This window comes from Lactuca virosa, chromosome 1 (assembly GCF_052849685.1).
Source record: "Lactuca virosa cultivar CGN04683 chromosome 1, Lactuca_virosa_CGN04683_v6, whole genome shotgun sequence".
Classification (NCBI taxonomy): domain Eukaryota; kingdom Viridiplantae; phylum Streptophyta; class Magnoliopsida; order Asterales; family Asteraceae; genus Lactuca; species Lactuca virosa.
The window spans coordinates 211,527,355-211,541,292 of record NC_136426.1 but is presented as its reverse complement, the minus strand read 5'-3'; the positions used below and the strand labels follow the sequence as shown (position 1 = coordinate 211,541,292).

General features: G+C 32.8%; 1 protein-coding gene across 3 annotated transcripts; it reads right to left on the bottom strand.

Moving 5' to 3' along the window:
• Positions 1 to 4,465: 4,465 nt before the first annotated feature.
• Positions 4,466 to 12,322, bottom strand: LOC145164545 (disease resistance protein RUN1-like). Of its 3 annotated transcripts, XM_079083262.1 has the most exons (8): positions 12,174 to 12,322; positions 10,457 to 11,149; positions 8,174 to 9,302; positions 7,657 to 7,713; positions 7,390 to 7,575; positions 6,413 to 7,309; positions 5,744 to 6,335; positions 4,466 to 5,043 (listed from the first exon to the last, which is right to left on the bottom strand). In XM_079083262.1, exons 2-8 carry the CDS (start codon positions 10,987 to 10,989, stop codon positions 4,892 to 4,894), a joined length of 3,546 nt encoding a protein of 1,181 aa, XP_078939388.1. In that variant the 5' UTR covers positions 10,990 to 11,149; positions 12,174 to 12,322; the 3' UTR covers positions 4,466 to 4,891. The 3 variants fall into 3 exon arrangements, with proteins under 3 accessions (XP_078939388.1, XP_078939384.1, XP_078939393.1); XM_079083258.1 differs by having other exon boundaries at positions 7,390 to 7,713; XM_079083267.1 differs by lacking the exon at positions 12,174 to 12,322 and adding an exon at positions 10,253 to 10,337 and having other exon boundaries at positions 7,390 to 7,713; positions 10,457 to 10,570.
• Between the last annotated feature and the right edge of the window lie 1,616 nt (positions 12,323 to 13,938).

Sequence of the window (13,938 nt, the reverse complement as noted above, 5' to 3'; positions counted from 1 at the left end):
TTGACCAAAGATGACCCGTAAGGGGTTATGAGTATGAAAGGGGAATTAAGGAAATATTTCATGTTTAGGAGCTTGAGTTGGGTTGACATTCGGAGTCGAGGATTTTCAGCTACATTCCATTATTCGAGGTGAGTTACCTTCCAGTAGAAGTGGGTCGAAGGCACCAATGTCGGCCCACTAGTAGCTGTTTATAGTAGATGATTGTCTTTATGATAATTGTCTGGTATGCCACTATATGTTATGCTTTATGTGCTAGTATGTTATGATGTTATGTGATAGTGGTAGGAGGGGCGGGATAGACCCCGTTACCGGTCGAAAGGACCGAAGGGGTAGGCCAGCACCCAGGTATGCTAGGCAGTATGTGACTTATGTGTATGTACTAGGATGATATGTGGTAGTGATATGGGGTGAAATAGTCCCCGTTACCGGTTGAAAGAGACCGAAGGGGTAGGCCAGCATCCTGATATGCTAGGCGGTTACCGGTTGAAAGAGACCGAAGGGGTAGGCCAGCACCGGATATGCTAGGCAGTATGTTATTGTATGGTATGTTGTATGATGGGGGAACTCACTAACCTTTGTGCTTACGGTTTTCAGTTTTGGTTTCAGGTACTTCTTCTTCGAAGGGAAAGGAGCCGACATGATTGCAGCGCATCACACCAGGATTTCTGCACATGAGATCTTTGGGAGTTATACTATGATGTTGTTTTATCATGACATGTTTTGACTATTGATACAGTGGCTTTGATATGAGTTGATACTATGGATGTTTTCAAACAAATGGTTTTATAATTATTAAATTGAAAATGAAATTTTTGGTCTTAAATTTAGAGATGTTATACTTTCTTTCGTTGTCAGCTTCTTCTTATTGCTTTTTAACTCATATTATTTTTGATTTCATGATTCATCTCAAACATATATGTATTTCAAATATTTTTCTTTATTAGACCTCTAATAGGATTCATAACTTCCCCTAACACCTACCCTATGTATACTTGCGTTTTTTTTTTAATTCATAAAAAATATATACAAAGTCTAACATAAGCTCTAATAGAGGATGCAAGAAAGATTGTAGAGAGATTTGATGGTATTTTGTTAGAACTATATATATATATATATATATATATATATATATATATATATATATATATATATATATATATATATATATATAGAGAGAGAGAGAGAGAAAGAGAGGGGGAGGGGAATGAGGGTTTTATGGAAAATAAATGATTAGGACAACACATGCTAGAACCAATGAAAGCATAACAACACATCAATTTAGAGTAAACTATATAAATAACTTCTATAATACATTACTTATGAATAAAGAAATGGACATATAAATTACCATATAAATAACGCTCCAGCGTACCGGCAACAGTGGGGTATGTTTAATCATAAATGATTATACATATATCTTTGTTCACAGATTGAGTAATCATATATGATTATAATAGTTGGTAGCAGAAGAGGTGGTGATGACAGAGGTGGCGGTGGTATAAGCGACGGAGATGACAGTAGTGTGGTCGGATGGTGTCAGAGGTGGTGGCGGTGGTAGTTGTGGTGGTGGGGATGGTGGCGGAGGAGAAAGGAACGAACTATGGAATAGAATCAAAGGTCATGATCCGATGGTCTATGATATTAGAATAGGATAACATGTACCATATAATCACACAAATTTCAGCATAAGGGCATTTTAGTTAATTAACCTATATTAAAAAAGGAAATTTTCAGATTTTTAGGGATAATTAATTCCTTTATTTTTAAAAATCTGAATATTTTAACTTAATTCAAATTTAAAAATTCGATTTTATTCTGTCAGAATGATAAAATGCAATCCATAAACTAGTAAATATATATTTCTATTTTATTCTGTCAGAATGACAGAATGCCAACCATAAACTAGTAAATACATTATGAAAGAATACACAAAATCGATTATTGAACTAATAATATACCAAATAATTACATTGTATGATTGTGATTCATTGAATAATAACAACATTCTGAAAGAATAACAAGTGTAATTTTTAAAAATTAACAACATTCTTAAACAGTGAGTGTGATCATTCCTTAATTCATTCTTCAAGCCTTTCCCATCAGGTCTTCAAGCCATTTCTATCACAAATTCATTGCCAAATATTTTGTTGTGATACACTTGTAACAACTGCACATTAAACATATAAATAATTAACTACAATTCTATCAAAATACAGCAATAATATTCTTACAGAATAAACTATTCTTGTAGAATGGTTTTGAATATTCTTAAAGAATTTGTATTATGAAGAATATATCCAACGAACAAAACATTTGAAATGTAAATACATGAAAAGATCATGTTAACACAAAACGTGACTAAGAAAAAAAATAACATTCTTTGTTGAATATTCTAACATAATAATATACTTGTTGCATAATATTCTTAACATTCTTTGTTGAATATTCTAACAGAATAATATAGTTGTTGCATAATATTCAGAAGCCACAAAAACTTAGCTTTCATATATGAAAAAAGATAAAAAAGATTGCTTAATTTGTTGATTTTTTCAACTTTGTTCGTTTTCCAAAAAGGATGTTATGCAGTAAATGCAAGTTCTCATCAACTTTCCTCTTGGACAGCTTGTAAGCCACTGAAACAACATGTAAATTGAGATTTGCATAAACAACATAAAGATATATAAATATGGTCAAAGTCCATGTTAGATAAACAGGGTTTGATTGTGATAATGCAGAATGTAATGATTCACAACACTTTGAATTTGTAATGCTCCTAAACCCTAAACCTCAATGAAAATACACTTCTAAAGTGTGCGTATATGCTTCATGGCTTATCATGCTACTAACAACACAGATCATAAAGTGACATGTGACAACGTAATAAAAAGAAATATAATTCTAGACCAACATCATGTGTGATACATCTACACACAGCTTTAATCAATTATAAAAGTAAGGAAATGTTAGAATTAGGTATCCAGACTAGACACTAATAGTTATTGACAAACAATTAGGGACTGTCATTATAGTTTTTTTTCCTACGAATGATTAAAGAGCTTCAAGTGTTTATTCTTTTTGATAATTTTTCAAATCCAGCTTTAGAACTGAGCATAAATCAAGCACATAAATGAAGCCATAATTTTACTCTCTACATTTTAATGTGTGTGTTTGTGTGTGATAAAGAAAGATTATTACAGAGAGAAAGAGAGAGACCTCAGGGTTCTTGTAAGCAGATACCTGCGTTTGGAACCTTCCCTCACCATCGTCTTCTTCAGGCCGCCGCTATTTACGACCATTTTTTATGAGAAATCGTAGCCATCGTTCCTTATGGACGTCCATTGATCTTCAATTTTATCGGTGGAGGGTGAAGAACGATTGTTAGAATCACAGTGCTAGTGCTGAGATGGTGGACGCAAGTGATGGCGGTCAATAGTGGTGACTGGTGGAGGATCGACATGAAGGGGGTCTTTGATTTTTTTGGTCAGCGATTGAAGAAGTTGGAAGCCTTTTTGGTGGAAAAGAATAACAGAGGCATCGATCATTGGAGGAATTCGTTCGTACTCTTTAGGGTTAGGGATGTTGATTTTGTAGAGTTTAACTAATTAAGGAGAGATTAATTGAATTATTTTTTTACCATAATTAGATATACTAATTACCATTATACCCCTTTTTAATTTATTTAATAATTTATTATTTCCTCAATTCTCATTGGTGCATACATACACAAAATAGTTGCTAGAAACATTTGAACCTAGCTCTCTCTCTCTTTCTCTCTCTCTCTCTCTCTCTCTCTCTCTCTATATATATATATATATATATATATATATATATATATATATATATATATATATATATATATATATATATATATATAATTGTGTACTTACGGTTTGGGAAAATAAGATGAAAGAAAAAGATGACTTCAAAGTACAATGGTATGTTAGATTGCTACAATATATATATATATATATATATATATATATATATATATATATATATATATATATATATATATTGTAGCAATCTAACATACCATTGTACTTTGAAGTCATCTTTTTCTTTCATCTTATTTTCCCAAACCGTAAGTACACAATTAAAAATATACATGCATTGGGCTACATTGAATTACTTATGTTCATCAAACCCCCACACCACACCACATAATATGGTTTAGAACCATTGTGGCTCGTATAGTGATTTCCAAAAACCTTTAACCATATATATTACAAATGATCTTAAAAAAAGTAACAATTATCTACAACTATTTTGTTGTGCATTCTCTAGATTTGATCATTGTATGAGTCATAATAAATATGGAAGTAGAAAGCAATGTTTTGATTGCCGAAGATCGAAATTTAATGAGGATTTTTGGTAATTGCTTGTTAGATGCTTAATTTCATATTAGAGGTAAGTTAAGGTTTAGATTTAAAAATATTTTATGGCCTAAAGCATAAATACACATAGCTAATTAAAAATCTACATGCATTAAGCTAAATTTAATTATTTATATTCATCAGATCACAAAAACTGTCCACACCGTATAACATGGGTTTAGAACTTTATCGATGCGTTTTTTGGTTTTTGGCAGTCTTAAGCTTCATATGTGGTGCATTTTGCAAGTTGGACTCTAAACCACGCCATATTTCCCCGCAAAATTCAAGTCTGCGAGATTGTAGATGGCAGAAATGTCAATTACTATATTTTTGTGACATAGCATGGGTCAATAAGACCCATCTATGAATCAATTAATTCCTTGAGCTGTTGCGCATCCTCCCTGGCCAAATACCTTCTTGTAGGTTAAGGCGACTCATCAATCAACACCTGTGTAGATTGTATGAGATAAACTTGATGATTGGATGGATTGTGCAAGCTTTCTTGCCCTTTGACACTGCTACAGAATGTTGCCTTGAGAAGTGAGCTTTTCTAATGTTTGACTCGGTTCGGGCTCTTGACTTTTCTGTGACTGGCCCCACGTTTTGATTTGGCCATTTCCAAGTATGTCAGACTTCCTTTGGGATAAAGCTCTGAAACTCACTTCTTCCTCTGATGAAAACAGATAAAAAGTAATATGTTAATTATCATTTACCTACATCTACTTTACAGAATAAGTGTAGCCAGGCTTCTTAATGAGTGGGGTTTTGATCTAAATCTAATCCAATATATTTATTTGATTCAACATTTAAAAAAATCTTGACCAACAAACAGGGGCGAAGCCAGGATTTTAGAATAATAGGGACTTACAATGTAATAACATATTATAATATATTTCAAATCCGAATAACATAATAGAGTGTGTAAATTGGAAAGAGAATTTAATAACGAAAAATTCGTATAAATAGAACTTACATTGATCTTTTTAAGAATCAATCTTGAAAAGTTGTTAAATGACCACAACATAGAGGGGTCTGTTGGGTGGACCCATTCAAAACTTAAGATTTATAACTCTTTTTTTTTTTATTTATAAAATTAAACTCGTATATTAAAGGTCAAGAAAAGAACATATAAACAGGTTGATTTGGGTTATGATCCAGCTATTTAAGATAAATAAGTCATGATCCATCAATTTAAAGAAGTTGGGTCATGATAGTTAATTTATCATATCATTATGTACCTAGTTCAAGTATAATATTAGTGGTTGGTTGTGTGATCTCCACTATGTTATTGGCACACAAATGCATGATAAAGACCAATACTGTGATGCATAAGACACAATAATATAATCTTTAATAAAAACGAGATTTACCTTTATAGCTGGCATCCTCTCCAACGAATTGACGATATAATGAAGAAACAACAAGATCAGGAGACATAAATCGCATGTTGTTTAAGATGTATTCTCCTGTTGTTGTTTGAAATCCAATGAGATCTCCACCAATTATATGATTCCATGACTTGTAATAACCCAACACATCTTCTTCTCCATCATCATACAAAAAACTCACCCCACACTCCTTTGTAACTTGATTAGCAATACAATAATGTTGCTGCCTCACGGTAATAGTAACATGATCACCACCTTCCATCTCATTCATCCCAAACATCCAATGGCTTAAAAATATCACACAATCTCCACTTACATCCACTTTGTAAACATAATTAGTGTATATCCAGGTGAGATTCTTTGTTATATTCCTAATTATGATGATTGGAAAATAAAACGAGTTGTCTTTTCGAAATTGCAACGTACAATCATTGAAGAAATTCAATCCTCTGAATCTGTCAGGAGATGATGGGATGGAAAATGATATTGATGGCCCCATGCTTCGATCTGTAATCCAATTTGGCATCTCTTGGCCTCCATAAATTGTGCTGAATATTCCAAATTCATAATACATCTGCAAAATACAGCCACCTTTATTAATTATGTATACATACATATTCATACAAAGACATATAGTTAACTAGACCAAACCTGGATTTCAGATTCCTCTGATCCCAAGAGCCTTTTGTTAAGTAAGTCTAGCTTACTCCAACCCAAACTATGCAGGACATTTTCCTCAACACCTGCCATTGGTTGGATTTTGACCATGCCTTCAAATTCAAACGACGAAGGTGTATTTATCTTCCAATCTATTGAGAAATGGATTGGGGACATTTCTGGATCAAATGAAACTTTAAGTGGCAAAGGGTTGTTAGAATCAAAATAGAGGTCCAAATATGTTAGTGTATGTGGAGGGTGCTCTACTGACGTTAGCTTTTTACAGTCTCTCATACTAAGTATCTTAAGCCTAGGAAGGCTTCTCACACAGTTGGGCAGGGAAACGATAGGATTGTCATCTAAACATAATTCCTTCAACATGGATAGGCAACTGAAGTCCATAGGAAAGGATTCAGTGGACAAGTTATTATTCTCAAATGACAACTTTACTAAAGACTTTGGTAAAGAAAGCGAAAAGAGCTTCGAATCACTTGGTATGGCCTTTATAATGGCCGATGAAGAGGTTTTTGTGTTTATGCCATTGTTGTTTGCTTTGAGCAAGGTTGATGAATTCATACCCCTAGTATTTATTCGAGATTCACCGAGATGACAACCGTTTAGCAATAGTGTTTTAACTTTCTTTAACATGCCTAAGCTTCTTGGAAGTTTTTCAAGCTTGATGCAATAGCTTAAATCAATGAAGACAAGTTCAAAACATTGGTCAATTGATTCACAAACCTCAAGCAAACCAATGCAGTTTCTAACTATTAACCTCTCAAGTGCAGGGAGTTCATCGAAGCCACCCACACTACAAAGTTGTTCACAGAAACTTAAATTAAGAATCTTCAATGACCCAAGCAACCTTTTATCTTTTGAGCATGATCCAATCAACTAATCAAACGGAGATAAGTTAGAATAGTAGTGAATTTCATCATCTTAACATGGAATAATAATAAATGGAAATAAGTTACCTTTTGCCTCTTCTGAAGTCGTTGTGGATTACTATAATAAATGCCAAATGATTCAATATTGCTATATGACATGTCAAGAGCAACCAGGTTCTCCACTGGTAAGTCCAAAGGTATGGACTTTAAAGGGAACCCATGCATACAAAGCCATCTTAATTCTTCTGGAAAGTTCTCGTAAGACCCATTAATCTGCACATAATTGAGTTGTAGTAGCATCAGACTATCCATGTCACTCAATGCGTCCGTTTTCAGCTCAAATGATGCACACACCTTCTCTTTCTCAAGCCTTCGCATGTCTAAGGCAAGGCCTAGAAGATTTCTTGTACTCTAAAAAGAAACCAAATTCCACAAAAAGTTAAAATAATTAAATACAGATAAGACAATATTTTAACGCGCATAGTATTACCAGATAGATGCAAGACCTAGTAATGCACTATCATCTAATTTGTGTATTACAACATCCTACTCCCATTTCATTATATTACAACACTGTACTTTCAAAAAAAATCTTATTAAGACATTTAAGAGTCTACCCAAGTATAGCATCGCACTCTTAATTCCTTTCTTATTAGTAATTAGGATATTATACTTCAAAAAAATTTCCCAACTATAGAATTGGAAATTGCTTCATATTAGGATGAAATTATTATAATTGAGTATATTTTTCAAAGTACAATGTTGTAATTAGAAGAAAAGAAAACAGAATGTTGCATAAACAAATCAATGGAAGTACAATGCTATTTCTTGCATTTAATCCTACTAGTAACAAGTATACATGGCTGCTTACCTTTTTTTCTTCCAGCACTTTGAATATGTCCTCATGACACCATAATCGACTTCGTTTCCATGGCTTGTCCGGTGATTCTTCATATACTATGAATCTTCCTATATCCTGAACCAACTGATGCATCATCAACTCGTTATCCCATCCAATACTAAGAAGGCATCTGTCAATTAGATTCGTGATACCAGTTCTTGTTTCCAAACCACATGCCTGTAATATTGTTTCAGCAACATCTCTATCCATTCCAACAAAAAAACAAGCAAAATGCTTAAACATGTCCTTATTATGTTTAGATGGCAAAGAGTCAAAGCTCATTCTCAAGACATTATTTATAGGGGAATCGTTTTCTTTATTTAGCCTATCTATGTACCACTCCCAATAAGATACATCTCGATTGTGCAGAGACCTGCCCAAAACTTTAAGAGCCATTGGATGTCCTTCACAATACTTTACAAGGTTTTCTGACACCTCTTCATAACCTTCCTTGGGATTGTTGGACATGAATGCATGAAAACACAAAAGTTTTTGTGATTCGGTCTTATATAAGCCTTTAAGCACGTGCTTTGTATGCTTGGGTTTAACGTTCGTTTTGAATAATGCACAACTCTCTGTCAACCATGCATCCTTTGTTGTTATTATAACTTTGCTTCCTGGATGAAAGCCTTTACTTCCAAGTAATGCATCCAACTGGTCTAGACTATCAATATCATCAAGAACTAGAAACGCCTTTTTACGGGATAGTGCATTCTCTATTTTTGAGGTGTAAATGGAAACATCATGAAATTTCATCGAACTTGTTTTTGAAATGTCATCACAAAGTTGTTTTTGTAAATCAAGCAACCCACTAAAATTTTCACGACATCTCCTACTGACATCTTCAATATAGCTGCTTGTGTGGAATTCATGACAATGTAACCCATAGATATACTTGGCTAAAGATGTCTTCCCAATACCACCAATACCTAAAATAGTGAGTATGTTTGCTGTATGTGAGGATGCATCTTTCAACCATGAAGTGACAAATTCAATGGAATAGACCATCCCCATAAGTAGTGGGAGAGGACTCCTTGCGGATATCCGTAATCTTCGGTGGATGTCCTTAACAATTTCGTCAATAAACTGCAGCTCATGCCTGATTGATTTGAATAAGAACAACAAATTAAATACAAGCTAGAAAAACTAACATAGCAAATTAGATATTTAATTTATCCCCAAATTCAAACCAAAATTACATCAAATTATATCATATTAAGCTATTCTGCTTAATTAAGTTTTTCACCTCATAACTATATCATATTTCCACTTCTAACCATAAAACCATCTAATGTGCAAGGTCATAATTTTTATCTATAATAACACCACAGCCACTAATGGTATACGAGATTTCATTAATGGGCCACCACACTTCATATGTTTCCACAAGACCATCAGATTTAAAAATCGACATGGTTTTGCACAAATCTAAACAAAAGGTCGCGTAACAACTATAGGTTAAACATTACTACTTAAAAGTCAGAGAAATTATTTATCATAATAAAATATGATAGGATTTGAAGGTAGAATGATATAAAAATGTGTAGGCGCATTGTAACCGTCCAAAATTTGTTTTTTTTTATAGAAGGCATATAAAAATCATTAAAATGGTATTATCTGAATGAATTATTATTATTATTATTTTATAAAAGAATAGATGCATATCAAATGTGTCAAAAATTGCATGATGGTTAACCTACCTAATTGAAATATATTTATGAGTTCACATAATTGCAAAACCTAGATTCAATTTCAAGCACTTCTTTATCCACTTTAGATACATCAAAAATATGCCTATTTAGTGATTATGAAGAGACTTAGGTCCTGTTTGTTTTTTTAAAAAAACCACTTCAGACCACTTATTGCTGCGCCGCGCAGCACACGCGCAGCACTTGGCCCTTCGCAGCTGTTTGTTTTTCAGAAGACTTCTGACTTAAAAACTGCTGCGCGTGTGTTGCGTGGCGCAGCACTAAACCAACTGCTTCAAACCTCTTCACGCCTTAGTTTAACTTACTGCAGTAGTCTGCAGACGTTAAAAAACAAACATACTTTGTATTACATACTGCAGCCGTTTGTTCCACTTCTTCTGCTACAGAGGATTACAGAGGTGGTCCGCAGACTTCACGCATTTTCTCTTCGAAAAAACAAACAGCACCTTATTAAAAGTCATAAGGAGACGACGATGTTCACTTTTCATGCGCTAATTAACAAAAAATTGAAGGAGTGCGGAAATATGAGTAAGAAAGTGGTTACCTTCCATTTATATCCTTCCCTTTTAAACCAGCAACTTCTACAAGCGCTTTATTCCATTTTTCCATCTTTTGAGCCAATTTACTTCTTTTATTTGCATCTGTCTCTGCCTCCATCCTTTGTCTATGTTTAGCCATTGCATCTCCAAAGCTACTTTTTTGCTTCCTGGCATGGGTGGGCTCAACATGATAAAAGATGGGGACTACAACATGACTGGATTTCATTCGTTGCTCAAGGATCAACACAAGTTCATCAAGACACCAGGTGGAAGTAGCATAATTGTCAGACAACACAACAACAGAAGCCCTAGATCCTCTAATAGCACTCTCCAATTCTGGTTTCAGATTCTCCCCTGTTTCCATCTCTTCATCATCCAAGAAAGTACTGATACTGGCATCCATGAGTGCCTTATGAAGGTAAGTGGTAAAATGACGATTATCAACACCTCTGAAGCTTAAAAATACGTCAAATCTATGACCTTTATGAGTTGATGAAGAAGATGAAGATCCTTCTGAATGTTCTGAGAGAACAACCATTATGAGTTATGAGACAATGATCTCCGTATATATTTGTGTATTCCAATAAGCTCTGAAACTCAGTTTTCTCTTGACATCGTAGTTATGAATGTTTTCTGAAGCTTTTAAATCCTACCCTTTTCGCACTTGTGCCTCAAACTCAAGATTCCATACATAATGTCTGTACATAAAGTCCATATTATTAATACCATACACAACTTAAATCTCATTAAATAATATAACCTCAACAATAATACCTTATATGCTTCAATATAAAATATTTGAATGACTAAAAAACAATGCATATGCACCTCCATACTTTTCCATGTGAATTAGAATGCTTCAATAACAGACAACATACATGCACCTAACTATTGATATAGAATCACCATAACATTTAGATCTGAATTGTTTAAAAATTGGTTACTCGGTTAAGGTCAGTGACAAACGATATGTTTTGAAACTAACAATTCACACAGTTAATAAGCTTTCAATTTCAAACTCTACTAAGATGAAACTTTGGAGGTAAATGCACCCTATACACAAGCATATAGAGATACATCAATGATGGTTTGATTATGTGACAAAGGTGAATTATGTGACTAGTGACATAAGCTTTGCTGACGATGTTGTAGGTGTTAAATCTACAAATAAATCCCTTCTAATCATGTAGCTAAAAGCAAAAACCTAATCCAATAAACTGAGCATTAATGAAGTAATTTAGAATCTAAATTCTGAGCTAGCAAAATCCTAATACTCTTTCAAGGAATATAACACCCGAAACTACTTCACAACAACAGATGTCTTACGATCTGCAAGCTTTGCATAATGGAAAGTGAAAACATCACCAGGAAATTTAAAATTATTAGAATTGAATATCAAGTTTGTTCATTATAAGTGTTTATCTTACTCATCAGGAGCAGATAACATCATTCAAAACGAATCATATGTAAAAGCACCGAATTAACGAACTGCAAATTATAAAGAAATTCGGGAAGTATATTTCCTAATTGAAATATACAACTAAACCCACGTAATTCAAATAATCGATATTTCAATCTGGTAATAATAGATTTTTTCTAAAAAAAAACCCATGTGATTATGATGTGATTTATGATTGATGATGAAATTGGTCAACAATGAGTCAAACCAGCTACTAAGAATGTGCTTTCATATTTGTCTGCATACAAGGAAAAAAAGGAGACCTGAAGTGAGGAGGATAGAGGAAGAACCAACGGCGACTAGAAAGAGGAGGAAGATGAGCGAAAACTACAGAGCGAACGACGCTGACTGTAAATCTTCAGTGAAATTGCCAGTCAACGACTGAGGGAGACGATGACTCGAGTCTCGAAGAGAGAGGAAAAAGGCTCGAATCTTTTATTTTTTTAATTAACCCATTACGTTAAATTGTCTAAATTTTTTAATAAGTAACAAACTTGGTCCTTAGACTTTATCTAAAAGGATAATGACTTGAAAGGGTAACGGACTTTCAATTTTGTTCACATTTAGTCACTAAACTTTTTTTTCATTATTTATTTGCTACTGAACTATTGAAACTATTCACATTTTACCCTTATGACCGGTAACAACCAATCATAAGGGTAAAATGTGAACAGTTTCAATAATTCAGTGGTAAATAAAGAATGAAAAAAAGTTTAGTGACTAAATGTGAATAAAATTGAACGTTCGTTTCCCTCTAAAAAAGTTCAATGATTTAATGTGAACAAACTTACTCTTGTATTATGTTTTAGCAAATTATTTATTTTTGTTAAATTCTAGCAACATTTGTTGATGAAGAAATCTATGAAATAAAAAAACAAAACCCCAAAAAATATATTAAAAAAAAACGAAAAACCGATCCCGAAATAAAAAACCAATGGTTTGGTATTTTCCAAAATAAAAAATCAAAATTTTCAATTTGATTTTGGTTTAACAAAAAAATGAATCATTCTCACCCATAACGTTGTTTTAATTGTTGAATATATAGCTATTTTTTTCCTAAAAAAAATATTTGTGTAAAGGTAATATGGATGGGGTGGTTTGGGCGCAACACTTCATAAAACATATTAACGGTTTTACTTAACTCTATATGTCTAGTTAAATAATCATAAATTTCAATAATTATTCAAACCTTTTAAGAAAATACAATCTCAAATATAAATCAATTATCCGGGTAAATTAAAAATGTCTAAATTCTAAACAACTTGACTTTCATTTTCGATATCATTTTTAATAGTAAATATACTAATATGATCTATGTCAATACATGAAGTATAACAACAATAATGTATCGATGTATGTATGTATTCTTTTATAAACAACGTATATGGTTTAATGTATGTCAATTTATGTGTTGCATAATTTTATAACACAAAATTCATAAATATAATATTAGGATAAATTTTATACATATAATATTGCATAGTTTTATAACATAAAACTTATACATATAATATTGGTTTCGTTTTTCGTTTTTTATACCTTGTTCGGGGTTTTTTTTTTATTTCATAGATTTCTTCATCAACAAATATTGTTAAAATTTAACAAAAATACATAATTTGCTAAACCATAATACAAGAGGAAAGTTTGTTCACATTTAGTCATTGAACTTTTTTGAAAGGGAAACAAACTTTCAACTTTTTTCACATTTAGTCACTAAACTTTTTTTCATTATCTATTTGCCACTGAACTATTGAAATTGTTCACATTTTACCCTTATGACCGGTATTATCTATTTGCCACTGAACTATTGAAAATGTTCAGATTTTACCCTCAACCGGTCATAAGGGTAAAATGTGAACAATTTCAATAGTTCAGTGGCAAATAGATAATGAAAAAAAGTTTAGTGACTAAATGTGAACAAAATCAAAAGTCTGTTACCCTTTCAAGTCATTATCCCTGTTTAAAATCGCAGGTTTTGTCCAAATTTCAATGTTGTCCAATAACCTCAAAATATGTTGTTAGTCCCAT